The sequence below is a fragment of the Urocampus carinirostris genome, chromosome 10 (assembly GCF_059441175.1).
Source record: "Urocampus carinirostris isolate Australia breed hairy pipefish chromosome 10, RoL_Ucar_1.0, whole genome shotgun sequence".
Lineage (NCBI taxonomy): Eukaryota > Metazoa > Chordata > Actinopteri > Syngnathiformes > Syngnathidae > Urocampus > Urocampus carinirostris.
In genome coordinates, this window is record NC_142358.1 from 37,518,394 (window position 1) to 37,538,380 (window position 19,987).

Genomic DNA, 19,987 nt, shown 5'->3' on the forward strand with positions numbered 1-19,987 from the left:
AGATTAGATACACAAAACCTGCATTTGATCTTTTTTTTCCGCACAATTTGACAGTCCAATGGATTCACTCTATGAATAATTTTTGTATATGGAGCCACTTTTGACACATTAGAATCAATAATTTCACACCGAGACCCATTTTTGACATATCGAGAGGCGCGATGACAGGTTTTTAATGTAAAAACTTGCAGCCAACACCCAAATGCTTTGTAAAAAGTCATATGACATGACAACTCTCTTACTTTACATAGTTAGTACACATACACCGAATGTTTGAATATATTTATATAGTTCTCCCTTTGCGGTTTGTTGTCGTCTTTTTGATCTAGGCCAGCCAGAAAGGATTGTTAATACACAGTCACATCTGGAGCTTTTATTCACACCGTCCGGTCTTATGAGAAGCCAGGAGAAATCCCGTCTCTTTCAGTAAAGGTGTAAAATGCTCCTTTTGTTGTTGTTTTTGTTCCAGTTGAATTATTACGGTGTTGTTGACACACATCTTAGTTTCTTCGTGTCTTCTGTGCACATTTGTGTGTGTTGCGGTTCACATGAAAGTTGCACTTTTTTTTTTTTTAGTTTTTTGGGAAGAATGAAAGAAAACGCATACAAACCTCACACGGACGGCTTAAATGAAAATTCAAAAGAAATGACAGAGCGGTGTTTATTTTTTTCAACAGCGGTGAGCAGCATCCTCCCTTCGTGCTTATTTTTGTCCCCTTTGTGAGAATTAAGGCACTGCTGCGTTGAAGAAACAACATGGGTCACCAAGCCGCATAGCTTATTTTCTTTCCATTTTCAATTGACAATTGACAAAATGAAATCGAGTTTTTCTTGATGTCTGCGGTTAGGGTCATATTTAGTTAGGTATGCAACTCTGAATACAAACAAATCAGTTACGCAACAGTTGCAGAATGTTTTCCAAGAATCATTCATTTAGAATAATTGTGTCTAAATCTCAGGAATTTCATTGTAAAATGATAAATACCAAACTTTTGTAGCCCTCCAATAAATAGGATACTAACATTTTGTTATCAGTGAATGCCTTCATTTACAAAAAAGTATAACTTAAAAGTGTATTTAAATCTCAGTATACCATTTAGTATTGAATGTGAGAATCCAGTTATTTTTGTTATAATAGCAACATTTTTGTTGTGTCCAGCACGGTCGCCCCCTGGGCACCGGCTGTAGTAAATCAGCTAATTTGCGTGTGTGCTACTTAAGGGTGGGTTGTGGGTATTGCGGGTGCTGGTTCATTGCATTTTCCGTTCTGTTTTGCTCTGTCCTGTTTTGTTTGATTCGGAGGAAACCTGTGTTTGCACGTTCTGAGTTAAAGCCTGTTTTGTTAGTATTCCTAGTCGGAGATCCTGTTTGCCTGTAAAGCCTGTTTTTGTTTGTTTTGTCCCATGAGTGTTGGACGACTTTTATTTTGCTAAATAAAAGTCCTGATCGTTAACGCGAATGAGTTCATCCTTCCTGCCTCCTGCCTCCGTTCTGGTCCGGTCTCCTCGTGACAATTTTAGTATCGGTATATAACTCGATTTGAAAAAAAACAACTTTTTAAATAAAAATAGAACTTTTAGTAGAATTATCATTAAATAAACGTAATTAACAAAGTTTTATAATGCACATATTTCCAGGCATTATTGAGAAAAAACCCCAATTAAAACTAACTGAAGCAGATTATGCACAAATACTAACATCGAGTGTTTCTCAAGTTTATAGCAAGAACTTTAGTTTTTATTTCATTTGACAGTTTGTTCCATCTAAACTCAACATTTTAGTTAAGCCAATCTTTTTAAACTTTTGGATTATTTCTCAACAGTTATTTTATTAAATATTATGTAAATTATTAATATTATCAATATTGAAGATTTCTGTCTGCTCTTAAAATAATTACATAGCATTTTAAATGAAAGAAAAATGGTCCTTACTCAGACATTGCGGTATTTCTCTAGTATATTCGAAGACTCGAACTAAGTCGCATAATATTTCATCTCTATATGTGAACCAAAATTCAATAGATTTTAGTCCGATCTTTATGTAGTGAACAGCAATGCTGTCTTGCCTTTATTGGTAACCAATTTTAGTCTTGGTGGTTATTTGTAAAAGTGGTAACTAGTCAGGTTTAGCCAGTTTTCATCACGTTAAACAATAATTCAAACTACTACATTAAAGGAAAAAAAATAAATAGCATCTTTGCTCATTCTCAGTGTCATTAATGAGGAAAATCAAACAACTCAATTATTTTTTGTTCAGAAAAACACAAACAAAACAATGTGTCTTGTACGGCAATTATCAACGCTGACAAGTAAAACACTTCCAGCTAATTATGCTACGAAAGACTAATAATGACATTTTTATTGTTTTGGCGCCATCTGAAGAACCGGAAAACAACTGGAAATTGCTGTTGCTTTAAGATAATAGCGACATATGGCTCGCCAGAAGCTGAGCAGAACTGTTAGTTTATGGATGCGGCGTGGGGCTTGAGCTTCTTATCCCTAACACATACACCTCTCATCAACCTTTTTTGCTGACTTATATAAAATGCACTACAACCTTCACAGATACATTTGACACCTTGTTAGATAAAAAAAGACAAAATAATCAGCCTTGGTCTTATCTTTTTGGCTTTTCAATTCCCGACGGAAAATGGAAAGAGCGGCCGGCCGGCAAACCTCTCTGAATCGTGTGATGGCGTTGTGGGATGAAGGGTGGATGTGTGCGTGTTTTTCTTTTTGTATTTCTAATCACACTGTGCTCTCTAGCATCCACTCGGTGCTGCTGAACGTCACCCGGCGGTTGGCCAGTGGCGAGGACTCATTGTCCAGCTGATTGGTGGAGCGGTGCCACCTCGTCCGGGCTCGTCGCGGGTAACTGTTGCTCTGAAAAATTGAGTAGTCCCCTCCGTCGAAAGAAAACCTGTGACGAGTTCGCGCCAGATCGTGGGGCATCAGTAGCCCGGCGCCGGACAGGACGCCCTTCTTGTCCACGTAACGCGGTGCCTCTGCGGAACCGGCGGTAGGCCCGATGAGACACAGCGACATGGTGGAGCCCGTCAGACTGCTGTCCGTTTCTTGCTGCGTTTCCTCCGGAGGTAAACTGGCCCTTCTCTTGGTCGGTGGGGCAAGTTCTGCCTCCAGGAGGGTAGGGGGCGCCCCTACTACCACTAAAGCTCTGGTGTCCTCCTTTTTCTCATGATCCGTCTTCAAAACCAGAGCCATGCACTCCTCGGTTACGTCCGGCTGGCCCCCGTCAGAAGCCTGAGCAGACGGCGATCGGTGCAGCCTCTGGTGGCTTCCGTTAGCCCTCGAGTGAACTACGGTACCCGCCTTGGGTTTGCCATCCTCAGGCCCCACGTAGGCCTTGTAGCGAATCATGAGGATGACGATAAAAACCAGCACGGACGCCACAATGAAACCGCCGATGATGATGATCATGGTTCCCCCCAGGAACTGGCTGTGCATGAAGCGGCACTGGCTGACTTCGCCAGCCGTGTGGAACTGGATGCAGCCGACCACTCGTGTCGCCGTCAGTGAGGTCACGCCGTCGTCGTACACGGCTAGCACGCACAGGTCGTACTCTCGCTCGGCCGCTAGGTCGTTGATCAGGAAGTCCTTGTTGGTGGGAGGGATCATCCTGTGAAAAAAGAAGAAGCCATACATTATCTCTAACCGGATTTTCGTAGACCTCATTTTCATTATGTGGCTCTTTGGTGCCAAGGTGGGATCTTAAGCACAAGCCAGAGTCCTCAAATGTCAATCATTACGTTCGGGTCAAGCTGGCCTTCTCTCTCTCGTTCTCACTGTTTTTTTTTAATCCATCCATCATTTTTTTCTATGTTTGACTGCCTCTCTCTCTCTTTTACAGTGCCGTGCTAGATTCTTAAGGATGTATTGCTGCTGTAGTTCATGACCCAATTTTCAGCCCATCAAAATGATAGACGGCCTTCAAATTTTCCCATCAACTCAGTGTCAAAATAACCCGGTCTTTCGTGACATATAGCATCTCTCCTACCACCAAATCCTCTAAAAAAAAAACATGAAATTTTGAATATGTTTCAGGTTTGGCCCTGCAAATCAAGTTGATTGGTTGGACTCGGGCTGGGTCAGGCTTAAAAGCACACAGGACTGGGTCGGGGTAGGACGGGAATTTTTCTGGCCTGATCTTACCTCTATTTTGGTTAAAGAAAGTAGACCCAGTGAAAGCACGTTTAACTAAGTTTGTTTGTTTTGTGTCTGTGTGTGAAGATATCTATTTGTGTGTCTGTGTCTTTGCTGGCTTTATCTTAATTGTTTTTAAGAATTACATGTTGAAATCTCAGTGTTCAAATATATCAAAATAAATATACAAAAATACCTACAAATTTATGCCATATAGATAAATGAACACATCAATAAATCATGCAATATCTTAATTTGGAAAATAAATGGAATTTAATAATTTATTTATGCATCACTACCCTAAACAAGCACACCAAACTGTAAAAATACATAATTTGGGACTTATTTGGGAATGTTTGTTGCTGCTATTGCACTATTTATCATTGCAATACTAAAACGCTGGAGTAGTCTTTCATTGCATTATTATTTCTTAAGCCGGTTTCTAAGCATTATGTTGCTCAATTTTCTTTTTTTTATTTTGTCTTTAAAGTCGTGATTACGTTTACACTGGAGTGCCATCTAACCTCGTTACATATAATTTTTCACCACATGGATATCAATGACAATGCAGACCTCTCAATATAATTTGTCATTTATTTTGACATTTATTTAGTCATGAAAAGCTAAGCCAGTTTGACCCACCACTTGTTTGAATAAGACTTTGCTGTAGCAAAATAAAAACTAAATATGTAAATGACAAAATGCATAACCATAAATATATAGATGAATTTAATTTATGTAAATTTATTTAGGTATTGCTTTACGTGTGTGTTCATTTATTTGTACGAAAAATATTTGTAGATATTGATTTATCCATCCATCCATCCATTATCTGCGCCGCTTATGCTCACTAGGGTCGCGGGGTGCTGGAGCCCATCCCAGCAATCTCCGGGCAGTGGGCAGGGGACACCCTGAACTGGTTGTCAGCCAGTCGCAGGGCAGATATTGATCTATTTATACATTTATTTCTGCATAAGGCAAGATTGTTCCCCCATATATATATATATATATATATATATATATATATACACCGTAAATTCTTGACTATAGGCCGCTACTTTTTTCAAAACGTTCAACCCTGCGGCTTATTCAGTGATGCGGCCAATTTATGTAATTTTCCTAACGGCCGGCAGCAGCGCTCAAGGCACATGACGCAGCTTACAAGCTAAACGCAATCGAACAGTCCGATAATGAAGGAAACAGAGCTACTGCACGCAAATTTCACCTTATGAGCATGTTGCTAGCGTGTTTTTGAATAAGGGAGCGTGGGTCGAAGTTGATATGACAAAGTCTCTTTACCACATTTAAGGAATACGACCTTGACGACGTCAGTTGTAGGGAGGAAGATGAGAGTGGTTTACCGTGATTTATATACGTACGGTATGTTTTTTTTTTACAGAACCGCTAACTGAATTGTGAGCGTGTTGTTAGTAGCGTTTTGCTACCCTTCACAGGCATGGTTTGGGATGGGTGATCTCGGTGTACCGTCTTTCTTTGTAAATATGTGTAACCATGTATAATATTTATTTGCAACTGTATATTTTTGTAATGTATTTATTTGTATTTATTTTGGACACTTATTCTGATAAGTCTTGCACTGACCAATTAAAAAGAAGGGGCGTAACAGACGCGGGGGATGACGGGAAGTGGGGATCGGTAAAGGTGAGTGTTTGTGGACACGGCAGACAATAGTGGATATATATTTTTCCCACCCTTACCTTTGGAAATATACACTTTTTTTCCTCGGATTACTTTTAACAGGACCTGGACTCTGCAGGTTTGCATTAAATCTTAATTACCGGTATAATTTCCGTCATTTAGCCGGCTGTGGTTTTTGATCTGTATACTTTATATTCGGTTAAAATCGCGGGTCTCAAAGTAGTGTTTGGGTTTATTTTGTGATTGTGTTACATGTATTAATGTGGGCGCATGCGGCTAATATACAGGTGCGACTTGTGTAAGTACAAAAGCGGTTATCCTCTTAGAATGTGGCGGGTGCGGCTTATAATCAGGTGCGCTCTATAGTCCGGAATTTACGGTATATATATATATATATATATATATATATATATATATATTGGGAGAAAAATATGACATTCAATGAATATGTCTTTTTTATTTAGTACCGTATTTTCCGCACTATAAGGCGCACCTAAAAGCCTTTATTTTTTTCAAAAGCTGACCATGCGCCTTATAATACAATGCGCCTTATTTATGGATCAACATTAAGTTTTCCAACTAACTTGCAGCCGCCGACTCGATTTTCCCCCGAACGCCAAGTAGTACGCGGTGGATGGTGGGATTTATTTACCGGCGTTTCATTGGCTAACCAATGTGTCAATCATCATTTGAATCGATCACTATTGGCTAAAGTTATTCGGAGGTCAAGAGGCGGATCCTTCTTATCATTTACAGACTGCCATTGGCTCAAACGGCAAACAAAGCCTGCAATTGGCCGAAAAAGATGTGTCAATCATCAGTTGAATCGATCACTATTGGCTAAAGTTATTTGGAGGTCAAGAGGCGGATCCTTTTTATAATGTACAGGCTGCCATTGGCTTAAACAGCGAAACAAAGCCTGCAATTGGCCGAAAAAGATGAATGCGTATAGCATGTGGCCGATGGCATAGAGAAAGCATTTTTTTCTATTCTGTATTTGTAAATATTGTATTCTCCTGGATTTACTACCCTCACGGATATAAGAGGACATTGCCTGCACATTATTATGAACACAATGACTTCGGTGAGCTATTCCTGGTTTTATATTGTCTTGTTTCAGACTGAACTCGATGTTTCTGTGATAAGCGGTGAGATAATGGATGGAATGGAGAGTCTATTTTTAAATTAAACTCAATTCCAAGTGTTTATTGTCATATGCACAGTAAAGTTGCGAGCGAAAAAGAAAATAGATACGAAGGAATGGTTATCATTTCTTGAATCCCAAGACTTGAACCTTCCGAATGATGGAACGATGCATTTGAGTGACATCTTACGGACACCGCATCCGCACGTGTTCTCGACACGTATTTGCGTCTTTGCAAGCTTTGGGAATGTTAAGGGGGTAATAAGTTGGACTGAACTATCTGACTGTTTTGTCCACGTTCCCATTGTAGCGCCTTATAATCCGGTGCGTCTTATATATGTCAAAAATAGGACCAAAAACTATTTTTTCGGGGTGCGCCCTATAACCCGGTGCGCCTTATAGTGCGGAAAATACGGTATTTTCAAATGTTAATATTGTCAATGTTGCTTATCAAAAGCTACATATAGAGTTTTAGAGTAACAAATGAGACTTTGAGCCCTTGAAAAATGACCACGTGCAGTCAACTAATATTCTTGACAAGAATACCATTAGCATTACAAAAAAAACTAAAAATTACAAATTATTCCCACTATGCTTTAAAACGTTGCCCTACTTTCTTATCTGGTGATTCACACATAACAGTGAAAATATTCAAATACCTTACTAATAACGACATTTTTTCCAAAAAATACATTTATAAACTGCCCTGAAAAAGCCTTCAAGGAGCCAACTGTATCTAGTCCCATTATGTGTTGCGGCAATTTATGGCAGTTGGGTCCATGTCGTGAAATGTACCGTTGTTATTTATAGCGGTGTAATGATCCTGGAAGCAGGCCCTTTACCCTCACTGCGCTACGCTGCAGGCCAACTGGAGAACTCAAAAGACTTCATGTCAGCCAGCTTCTGTGTGGGATTTTTGAAAAGGTGAAAAAAAGACCTTTTGAAGTTCCTTCAAGACTTTGGGAGCTATTAGGTACTTTAGTTCAGGCTGTTACGTGACATTTGGAGGGGAGTTGGAATCTAGCTGAACATTTTTGTGAGAAAATTTATCGGCACAGTAAATCTTAACACTGTGATTCCAGGCCTCTTGTATAGAACTTATTGCGTTTCGAAAGAGGGGTTTAACCAGTGGTGGGCCATGAGGGCCTGCAAGTCTATTTCTGCTGGCCCCCAAAAATATTTGAATCGTGTGATATTTTATGTATTATATTTTTTCCATTACTAGTGATTAATTCAAAACTGTCTGTCTGCTTCATTTCATTTCTTCCCCCTGGCTGTGCAGCTTCTCGATGTTTGCTTTCATATATAAGCATTTAACCAATTACATTCCCACCAGTATTTGTTGGCAGGGTTGGGTAGGGTTACTTTAACTGGATTACTTTTGGATTACTCCAATATCAAATATGCTAATAAAAGACAAAATAAACTAAATATGAATAAAATGAAATGAAATGATCTGCTTTTTATATAGCACTTTTCAAGTCAATGACTTCCCAAAGCGCTTTACAATGTGCTCCACATTTCCCAATAGCGGCCTTGCAGCCATGTAAGGCGCTAACCTGCTTATTTGGGTATTGGGGGTTCAGTGTCTTACTCAAGGACACTTCGACATGTAACACGGACGAGCCGGGATTCGAACTGGGATCCCTTGATCCCAAGACGAGCGCTCTACCTCCTGAGCTACTGCCGCTAAATTTTGTGCAGGCTTGGGGAGTAACGGAATACATGGAATGGCAAAAATGATGTTGGAAAGCTGTTTGGATTTATTTTTATTTCGTTTCTGTCGCATTTTATGTTAGTTTTGCCGGATATCAAAGAGATCAAAGCCAGGAGAGAAAGCTTACCACGTGTTGTGAGTCATCATTTTATTCATATTTAGTTTCTTTTGTCTTTTATTAGCATATTTGGTATTGGAGTAATCCAAAAGTCATTGAAAGTAATCCAGTTAAAGGAACCCTACCCAACCCTGTTTGTTGCTAGGCTAAGAAATCTACCCGGACGCCTTCAGGATGAGATTTGCAATCAGTCTTGGAGAGAGAGGTTGTTGTAGCCAAACAGATTTTGTGGTGGCGTCTGAATAGAAGCCAGCAGACGATACACAACATCATCAGCTTCACAAAGTGTTACTGGCTTAATAGCCGGTAATCTACCAAAGTGTTAGCGCCAACAGCCACCAAGGAAATAATAATAATAATAATAATAATAATTTCCTTGTATTGTCATTCTGTGTAACAATGTACACAGAACGAAATGTCGATTGCACCTGACCCGTTGTAGCGAGCCGATGCAGCCGCAGCCAACAGAGGGCGCCGCCGACCACTTTTTAAGTCTTAGGAATGACTCGGCCGGGGCGCGAACCCGAACCTCCCAGTCTCAAAGCGGGCGCCTTACCATCTAGGCTACTGAGCTGGTGGTTGTGTTGGTTTAACGAAAGGTTGAACAACATCAAAGCGAGCAAACGTTGAGTCAGCAGGAAAGGTTTTCGTCGCCACTTTCAGCCTAGAGGTAAGATCTTATGCCCGAACCAAATTCCAACCTGATCCAAATTTTGGCCATGTACAGGTAGATCATATGATCGCGTTTGGCCAAGGTTATGTCTCGGTGCCTCGTGACTAAAAAAAAAACCCTCACTCTTCCCCTAACCTTTCGCTTGAGCTCCCCGAGCTGACCGCGTTCAGGGTTATGTGTTGCCGTCGGACCTGATGAGCAGGGGCCCGGGGTGAACCAGGCGGCAAAATCACGGATTCTCCACCCGAGTTCTCAAAAACAAATTTTACTTCCAAGAGCCGGTTCATTTGCGAATGACACATCATCTAATTTGGTATGGAGCCGAAGGCGTAGTTGTAGTGTCCACGGAACGCCACTGACTTTAGCTATAACTGGTTGAACTAGAAATTCTCTTTTAGACTCAAAGAAAGCAAGTGCATCAAATCCAGGGAAGTATAAACTTGCTACTGTTTATGACAATTGAAGTTTTTATGAGAAACTTGGACATTTATCCGTTAAGTAGCTATAACCCGCTCTTACTTCCAAAGCTAACCATTTATTCTTTTTCTATATGGATATATGTATTGGCCACATGGCAGCACAGTGGTTAGCGCACGTGTGGCATTCTGAGGTCATGGGATCAGACCTTCCTGTGTGGAGTTTGCATGTTCTCCTTGTTCTTGCGTGGCTTCACTCGGGGCACTCCGGTTTCCTTCCACGTTCCAAAAACATGCATGTCAGGTAAATTGGACGGTCCAAGTTGTCCCTAGGTGTGAGTGAGTTGTGTCCTTCTGTGTGCCCTATGACTGGCTGGCAACCAGTTCAGGGTGTCCTCTGCCCACTTCCCGAAGAAAGCTGGGATGGGCTCCAGCACGCCCGCAACCCTACTGAGGATAAACGGTGCAGATAATGGATGGATAGATATATGTATCAAATCCTTATTTGTTGGAAAATATATATGTGTGTAGATATATATATTGCATATAAAGAAAGGGAATTGAAACAGTACAGTAATTAATTGTCTTACTGTGCCATGGGAAATTATCCAATTTGTGTGCCTGTGCAGTCTAGCAAAAGCTATCTTTCATTTGGATTTACTTCTACCGGAGATGCAACAGCATCGACTGGTGATGTCTCACGGGATTTTTGAATAAAATAAATGTGCCTTGGTTAAAAAAAAAGTGAAAAATACCGCAGTAGACCTCCAGGATAAGGGGTATACATTACTTCAACAATGTAGAATAAGATGTTTTTTTAGACCCACTTTAGGGCATTTCACCTACTATATGAAATCAAGAACTAATTTTTTTGCATGCCCAAAAGCAGACAATATTTGAAAATGCGGACATGTTAGTAGCTGAACTACCTCCCAAAATGCCTTTCTCTTCATTCAGTTAAGAATCTCAATTGCTTCGTAAAGACTTTGCAGGTATATCATACTGAATTATTGTACTGTATATGCTATGATTTAAGGCTTTCAGTGATGCTAAAGGGGGAAGCAAAAACATGATATCTATGGAGACAAAGCTCATGATTATCAAGAAAAATGAAGAGGTTGAGATGATTACTAAGAATAAAGGGTGATTGATGCAACAAAGTCTTCTGAGGGCACAAAAATCCTCGCAAGTGGGATTTTAAAAATCAGTTTTACTATTAATCCACTGAAATTGATTCCATCCCCCACTATACAGCAATTTCACTTTGCAATCCCCACCTCATGTCGTATGCTGGGGGTCGACTGTATTTTAAATGCAAAGGTGACACAACTGGATTCTACTGGGATTTTTTTGTCCCAGCAGATTTTAGCGCATATCTGTCGGCCCTCTACTAACCTGTACACAAGCGTGTCATCGGCTGTGCTGTTGTACTGGATCTGGTACATTCGTGTGCCTGGGATGTGACGTTCCGACGGCCATCGGATCACAGCCGAGGACGAGGTCAGCTCAGTGACAACCACCCTCCTGCCCTGCTTGTCGTAGCCCTTGGTGTCGTTGCCAGATTTGGACGAAGTGGTGATGTCGGACAGACCCGGGTCTTCGCGCATGTGGCCCGTGTTATTCACGAAGAGTGGCAGGGGGATCATGTTGATCTCCACGGCGGCCGTAGCAATACCTGCGGCGTTAGAGGCCACACAGTTGAACGCCCCGCTGTCTTTCAGGGTCGTGATCAGAATATCAAGGGTGCCGTTTTCGTACAGAATAGTGCGGGAGCTGTTGTGCACCAGCTTGCCGTCTGGCGAACGCCAGTGGATTTCTGGATCGGGATCGCCCACCGCCTTGCACTTGAGAGTGACCCCCTGCCCTTCCATTACGTGGGGCTTGGTTGTAAGGTGTTTGGTAATCAACGGCGGCTCACAGATAAACTCCTCTTCTTGTATGGACCAGAAGTACTTGTCCATGAGGTGTTCTGGCGAGGCACACGTTTCCAAGTCATCCTCGCGGGTCAGCCGGCGGAGCCACAGCAGCTCGCAGTTGCAGTGAAGCGGGTTTCCACCGAAACTGACGGCCAGGGTGGCCGAACTGGAGCCCTTTGTGTCGGCCAGCACCTGAGCGTGCTGGAACAGGCTGTCTGGTGGCAGCTTCTGCAGCCGATTGGACGTCATATCCAAACGAACCAGCTTGGTAAGCAGAGTGAAGGTACCTGCTCCGATGTGGTCAATCAGATTGTGGTCTAGTGTAAGCGTGTTGATGTTAGTCATCCGCGCTATGGCTTCCCAAGGCAAGGTCCGCAGGTTGTTGTTGGATAGATCCAAGTCCTCAATGGTGGAGACAAACTCATCGAAAGATGTTGCCGCAACTTGGTGGATCTGATTGTTCCCCAGGATGAGATGCCGTAGGTTGTTCAGACCTTTAAAATGGTCACTCCTAATAGCACTGAGTCGGTTTCCGTCCATGTGCAGCGCTCGCAGCGATCGGAGGCCTAAAAAGGCCTGGGGGTTAATCTGGCTGATGGTGTTGCGTGACAAGGTGAGATGCACCAGGCTGGTCATGTTGAAGAAGTCCTTCCTGCGAATGATGGTGATGAAGTTATCGGTGAGCCGCAGCTCAACCGTCTTACGGTCGATGGTAGGCGGCACGAAGAGGAGGCCGGTCTTGGCGCAAAGGAGCGTCAGGGTTGGCGACAGGTGCTGGCAAATGCAACGGCCAGGGCAACTGTTGCCCTTGACAAGGGCACCGCACAGCAGCACGCACAAGATCAGGCGCTCCATTCTCAGTCACGTTCCTGTTCCTGTACACAGAGAAAAACAGGGAATCAAAAAGGTTGAATAGACAGCGTCATTCTCCTGCTTCTGAAACCAAAGCCCAAAATAGAAGTAAGGTATCAATGCAAAATGGAATAAGCTTTTTGGACATAATGACACCTACTATGATGAAAGGATGCATCATAAAACATATCTACAGAGGCTTTTAAGGCAAATGATCCTGCTTTTGTTTCGGAAGCATATAATTTACGGAATGACCACAAAGTACACAGCTCTTAGTCAGAATATCTTGTACATTTTTATCATATAAGAATATTCTCTTTTACACACTCCACAGCAGAGCAAATAAATAAAGGTTATGGAATTTTCACACTCCTGAATCTTCTGAGAAATTCAGCAAAACAAGATTGCAAAATGAAACGTAATATCAGGATCTGGCACACCCTTCCCCCCCACCACCTATTAAGAACCTTCTCAGTTCTTTTTTTGCCAGTAAATGAACAACACTTGGTCAAATATTGGACTAAACCAACGTTTTTTTCTGGGATGTTTTGTGTTGTTCTGAACAAAATGACCCAGACTGTTCAGTATAAACTAACCAATTTTGGGGGTTATTATTTTAAACAAAAATCAAGGCAAAAAAATACAAAACATGACAATTTTTGCGGTGGTTGTTTCTTGAAATCAACAGAGGACGTTGGGTGAAATCAACCAAAGTATCCAGTTGGTCCAATTTTGACCCAATTTGAGTTATTTTTTAACCCAAATGTTATTGGGAAGTGCTTAAGAATCATTACCATTGTTAGGTCAGGCCTAGATTTTATTTTTTGTTTACGGGTCAGACATTTTGTGAGAGGTTTTGAGATTTTAGTACTGTTTCTTATGAAACGTCCTGCTTTTTTAAGCATGCTTGCCTTGGTTCGTGCTTTTCTGCATAATGGTTCCACCCGCAGAGCATAACAAGTAAATTATTCACGGGTAGTATAGTGATTAATAAGGGTAAACAGCAGTATAGAGACTTTGGGAGTGACGAATTGGGTTATTGATAAGTTTATAGTTCAGTAGACACTAATGATTAGGAGAGTAGATATCAGAGGACTTCGAGCTTGAAAGGCAAACAAGAGAGGACACAGCTCTCAAATAAGAAATAAGAATCCTGATAGGTGTTAACGTTTGGTGAAATTATCCATTATCTGGACCCCTTAACCTCAGTAGGGTCACAGGAGGTGCTGGAGCAGTGGGCAGGGGACACCCTGAACTGGTTGCCAGCCAGTTGCAGGGCACACAGAAACAGGCAACTCACTCACTATATATGCATGTTTTTGGAATGTGAAAGGAAACAGGAGTGCCCGGAGGAAACCCACGCAAGCACAGGGAGAACATGCAACCTCCATACAGGAGGTTCGATCTCATGACCTCAGAACTGTGCTGCACACGCGCTAACCACTGCTTCGCCTGCCTAAGCACGAAGAGAACATGAAAACTCCGCACAGGAAAGCTGGTAGCTGGATTTGAACCCATTAACCCAGAACTGTGCCACGGACATGCTACCCACTGCGCTGCCTTGGCCCCCCTTGGTTAATTTAATCCACTAGATATTTTCTGGGTGACAGAAGGGTTGGTTTGCAGGTACCAGTTGTGTGGATCTAGTTAACAAAGATGAAGACTTACAATGTTTATGCAAATCCGGGTAACAAAGCGCTGTGGTGTTTTTGGACGGCCTCCGTCGGCTGCTTCTACCAGATGGCTTCTATTTTTTGAGGAAGCTCTGATGCTCTGATTTCTATTTAGAGCTATTGATTTTCGTCTCAGGGAGAACCCGCCTGTGGTGACAGGCGAAAAATGTGATCCTGGGCAGGAGCAAACACGAGAGGCCCCGATGGCAGATGAACACGGAGGCTGTTGCCAGCAATTCTCGGCCGGGCCTTGGCATCCGCCTTAGCGGCAAATGCCGTAAGCTTCATTGGGAATGAGGAGCCTGCGTTAGCATCAATCAAATGATGGGATGAAAAGTGACTTTCCATTTGTTGACCAAAGGGAGGACCTTAACACACTCCCAGCTGCCCTGTTTGGACTACCTGTATCTGAAAATGTCCGTTGGAACATGTCAATTAAAAAGACGCCGGCAGCCATAGAATATCAGCCAAGGCTAATTTATTCTGACGTTAGAGAAAAATATTAGAACACTTTATCATAAGACTGAGTAAACTATTTGACTACAATGGTGTATAATCATTAATGGCAATGTTCCCTCTAATTTTCGGTGAGCAACGCTTGAAACAACAGTGAGCAACCATAATCCCAAGTGTGGCAAGATAATTCATTATCAAACATGTCCAAAATGTCACATCAAGTTACATTTTGCTGGGTTTCCGGCAATGCAAAATTATTTTTCTCTTTTGAATGAATTGACGAATGTACTATTGCAAAGGTTGTACGGCCTACAAACGTCGTTTGTTCTTACAATTCTTTCACAAGATATCCATTTTTTTTTCCTGATATATTTTGTCGCATAATATTAACATTTTTAGCCTTCTGCTGACCACCACATTAGTAAGAAATCCTATTCATAATTCTTTTCTTCATCTTTTTTTTTTACACGTTCGTGTTAGCGTAATCTTTCGTACAGAAGATTACGATAAGCTTTATGATTCGAAGTAAACATTCAGGGTGTTAGAACTGAGCCCAAAATTTAGGGTGTTGGACCGGAGCCCCCTTTCCAATGAAGCGCTAGCCACTTGTGGTGCTAAATGACTCGTAAACGACCTGATTTTTTAATTTTTACACGTTCATGTTAGCGTAATCTTTCGTACGGAAGATTACGTTAACGCGAACGTACGATTAGCCTGGGTTAGCTTCATGTTTACGTTAAACATTCCTGTAAACATCCAGGGTGTTGGAACGGATTAAAACGATTTACATTATTTTTAATGGGAAAATCGATTTCGGTGACTGAACAAATCGGTTCTCGGACAGGGTTCTGGAACGGATTATGGTCGAGAACCGAGGTTCCACTGTATATGAATTGATTCTGAATGGGTAATTGAAAGGAAAATATCCACTTTTGGTCGCAAGTCGGATTGAGAGGTCAAATCAAGTGCACTGGCACGAACACACGAGGTGCTACATGTCGTGAGAACATTTCCAAATCCCTCGAGAGGATTTATTTATGCACCAAAGCGCAGCAGTTGTCGGAAATTACTTCTTCGAATATCCTCAATTAGGAAGCGGGAGGGAGAATTTTTTTTTTTTAAGGTCTTTAGAAAAAAACTCTCAGGGCTGACCTTGCTGAGCCGCGTTAGCATTCACGCCGTGACTATTCAGGCGGCCACAAAACCGGCGCTTTCTCCCACCGAGCATTTCGGCTTGAGTGTTTTCTGCCTCGTCGTTGAAGATATTCTATTGATCTTCTATGATTTCTGGGAGGGAAGGCAAGGAAAGGGGGTGTGATGAGGGGCTTTGTTGCCAAGGCAACTCCGAGTGTCGAATGTAGGTCTTTGAATTCAATTAGGACGATGCCGAGCCTCCGTCTTAACATCAAAGTGGCAAAGTGAAGCAGATGTGTAGGTTTGCAAGCAAATTAGTCTCGTCTTGCGCTTTTTTTCCGGCTGTATTATAATTATTCAACAGGATGTAAAAACTTTATACGTAACTCAGAGAGGTCTTGACCTCACCTCAATCGTAATGCCTCGTTTCCACTACATGGTCCCAGCTCTCCTCGGCTAGCTACTGGTACTAAATAGTTTTTCGAGTCTCCTGTTCCATGACAGTTGTACCCAGGGTAATGTGGCTTGACGTCATCACCAAACACTGGCAACATACTCCCTCTTGTGGTCAAAATTGCAATCCACACTACATCAAATTGGCTATATTTCTATCCAAATTTATGACCATAGATATTTATAGGTGTCACATATACGGCGTACACAATTTAAAAGGATCAAAAAACAAATAACATAGGGGGGAGGAGTAATTTTGTAGGGGTGTAATGTAATTACCCATGTATCTCTGGGGCCTTCAAATCAAATTACAAAAGAAGTATGTGGTTATGAATGTATATAATATTTGTTAGGATGTTCTATTATCTCGTTATTTTCTAGGTAAGAGGAAATCTTTTTAAAACTACCTGACAGGCAGACCCCAGTATGTGAAACAGGGGGGCTGTACATCGGACACTGTGGTTAGCAGCACAGGATCTCCGCAGGGGACCGTGCTCTCTCCGTTCCTATTCACTCTGTATACATCGGACTTTCAGTACAACTCTGAGTCCTGCCACGTGCAAAAGTTTGCTGATGACAATGCGATCGTGGGATCTGTCAGAAGTGGGCAGGAGGAGGAGTACAGGAATTTGATTCAGGACTTTGTCCGATGGAGCGACGCAAACCACCTGCACCTGAACACCACCAAGACCAGGGAGATGGTGGTGGACTTCAGGAGAACTAAAACTCACCCGGTTCCTGTAACCATCAAAGGAGAAGGTGTAGAATTTGTCCAGACCTACAAATACCTGGGTGTGCAGCTGGACAACAAACTGGACTGGACTGCCAACACAGAAGCTCTATGTAGGAAAGGTCAAAGCCGACTTTACTTCCTCTGAAGGCTGGCCTCCTTCAACATCTGCAAAAAGCTCCTGAAAATATTCTATGAGACAGTTGTGGCAAGCGCCCTCTTCTATGCGGCAGCGTGTTGGGGAGGCAGCGTCATGAAGAAGGATGCCTCTCGTCTCAATAAACTGGCGAGGAAAGCGAGCTCTGTTGTGGGCACAGAGCTCGAAGGCTGACAACAGTAGCTGAGAGACGGGCACTGAAAAAGCTCATGGACAATTCATCACATCCACTACACAGCATTATAACCAGACAGAAGAGCAGCTTCAGCGACAGACTGCTGTCACTGTCTTGTACCACGGACAGACTGAAGAGATCTTTTCTTCCTCATGCCATGAGGCTCTTTAACTCCACCCGGCGGAGTAAAGGCCCACACTAAACCACACCCCCTACATTGCATATTACCGTACTTTTATTGCATCAAGTCAATAGAAAGATAGATAGATAGATAGATCAGTCAATAGAAAGATAGATGGATAGATAGATAGATACTTTATTCATCCCCGCAGGGAAATTCACAAAAATGCAAGAATGAAAAGCGTTCAAATAGTAGTATAATTAGATAATTACCAAATGATTCGGTTCCCCTCTATACGGCAATTTTTTGTAATCCCCACCTCAGAATGCATTAATGACATATCCATGAAGTCTAAAGTATCTATTTGCGGCAGTATCTTCAATAACGCAACAAAATTGTCTAAAGGACAAAATAGGAGAATCTAATAAACGTAAAATGTAAAATTGCAAGCATACACAGCCATAGTATGTGATGTAGAACCTTGCGTTTTCAGGTAACTACAACACGTGAACTCAAAGCAAACCATAAGTTACCTTTTCCCTACTACAGACTATTATGACACCATCCCCTGATCTAAAACCTACATGAGGGCAAATAATACACAGATATTGTCAACATAAAATATAGGTTATTCATACGCTATAGAATAGAAGTGTGTTTTAAGCTGAGATTTAAACATTTCCACTGAGGTTGCGGATCGGATCTCAGGGGGAAGAGCATTCCACAGCACCGAGGCCCGAATGGAGAACGCTCTCGGACCTGCGGATCTTGGGATCACTAATAGTCCAGCGTTTTCAGAGCGAAGGCTCCGGACCGGAACATAGGGGGAAATTAAATCTGAAAGATATGAGGGAGCAAGTCCTTGCATGATTTTGTATACTACCAACAGAACCTTGAAATCACATCTTAAGCTAAAAGGGAGTCAATGCAGGTTAGCTAAAATCGGGGTAATGTGATCAGACATTCTTCTCTTAGTTAAAAGCCTCGCTGCAGCATTTTGTACCAGATGAAGGCTCTTGATTTTGGACTTCGAGAGACCGGAGAGTAGTGCATTACAGTCATCGAGACGGGAGGTAACAAACGCATGAATTATAATCTCCGCATCCGACTGAGACAGTATAGGGCGAATTTTAGCAATGTTGCAAAGATGGAAAAAAGCTGTTCTCGTAATATTCTTCACGTGTGTTTAAAAGGACAGATCGGGTCAAGTATGACACCTACATTTTTAACAGAGTCACTCTGGGTGATATTACATTTGTCAATGTTCAGAGCCGTTTTTGACAACAAGTCACGGCATATAGATGGACTAATAACGAACATTTCGGTCTTTTCAGAGGCGCAAGAAGTTGAGTGACATCCATTCTTTTATCTCAGTTGAGGCAGGCCTTCAAATTTCCACAATTTAGCCTTTTTACTGATGAAAATGTGCTCGCCATACAAGTTGAGAAACCTCCACCTGGTGCAACTTTTGCAAAGCTCAAACTTTAAGACTCCACTGCAAAAATAAAACTCTCGATTGCCTTCGGTCCCATCTGCACCCTCTGCTGAGCGCATTTTCCGCCGCTTTTGCCATCCAACCTGGTACACAATCACGGCCCGGAATATGCGTAAACGCCTTAAAGGTGAGCACGATATATATATATATATATATATATATATTTTTCATGGAAGTGCGACGCGCATCCCTGAGCCAACAAACAGGCTCACCAAATCCACAGAGCTTCGTCTGACATCTGCCGCTGCTGCTGTTTGCTCACGAAGGGTTGGATTACTTGGAGCGCTGCCAGTTTGAGCCATCATCACTTCAATGAAGCATGTTTACACGCGACGTTAGGAGCGCACCGTGCTTATTTCAGCAACCTGGATACAGTTTTTTTTTGTATTCAGATTCAGATTTACTTTATTGTCATTCGTGTACACGTGTATACAGAACGAAACGTCGATACATCTGACCCGCACAGTTTCCTTGAGCGTCAGCCGGGATAGATAAGATTAACCATGTCTTCGTCAGAATTTTAGCGCAGCAGTTCGTCATCTCGCGGTTCGATGTTACTTCCAGTTGTAAATGGTCCAGAGAGCGAACGTAGGAGAGGAAAATGGATGGGAGAGGCGTTTTGAAGGGTTTAGCCTTTAGCCTAGCGGTTAGCCCGGCCCGACAACCTCGCTTCCTCGTCCGGTCACGCCGCTCTCTTGCCACTCTGCTTCGCTGCTTTGTAGGCCGCTGGGTCTTATTGACATAGCAGTCCGTGGCTAATAAACACTCCCGAGTGGTCGTAGCACCGAGCGCTTGATGTCTGGATGATCGCATATCCAGCATAAAAAACTGCGATCGTATGCAGTTTGAGCCGACTTTGTGCGCCGTCAAAACTGAGTCGAAGACTGGGTCTTATGGCCGAAGTGTAAAAAACTGTAGCGAGCCGATGTAGCCGCAGC

The 19,987-nt window shown here is 42.4% G+C and overlaps 1 protein-coding gene across 2 annotated transcripts in view; it reads right to left on the bottom strand.

The window, feature by feature from the left end:
* Positions 1-446: 446 nt before the first annotated feature.
* Positions 447-19,987, bottom strand: part of lrfn1 (leucine rich repeat and fibronectin type III domain containing 1) — a 393,123-nt gene continuing 373,582 nt past the window's right edge. For both annotated transcript variants that reach the window (XM_088345470.1, XM_088345471.1), the window contains exons 5-6: positions 11,283-12,678; positions 447-3,636 (exon numbers count right to left, since the gene is read on the bottom strand). In XM_088345470.1, the coding sequence (XP_088201596.1) occupies positions 2,748-3,636; positions 11,283-12,658 (2,265 nt within the window). In that variant the 5' untranslated portion in view covers positions 12,659-12,678 and the 3' untranslated portion in view covers positions 447-2,747. The remainder of the gene's footprint in view (positions 3,637-11,282; positions 12,679-19,987) is intronic.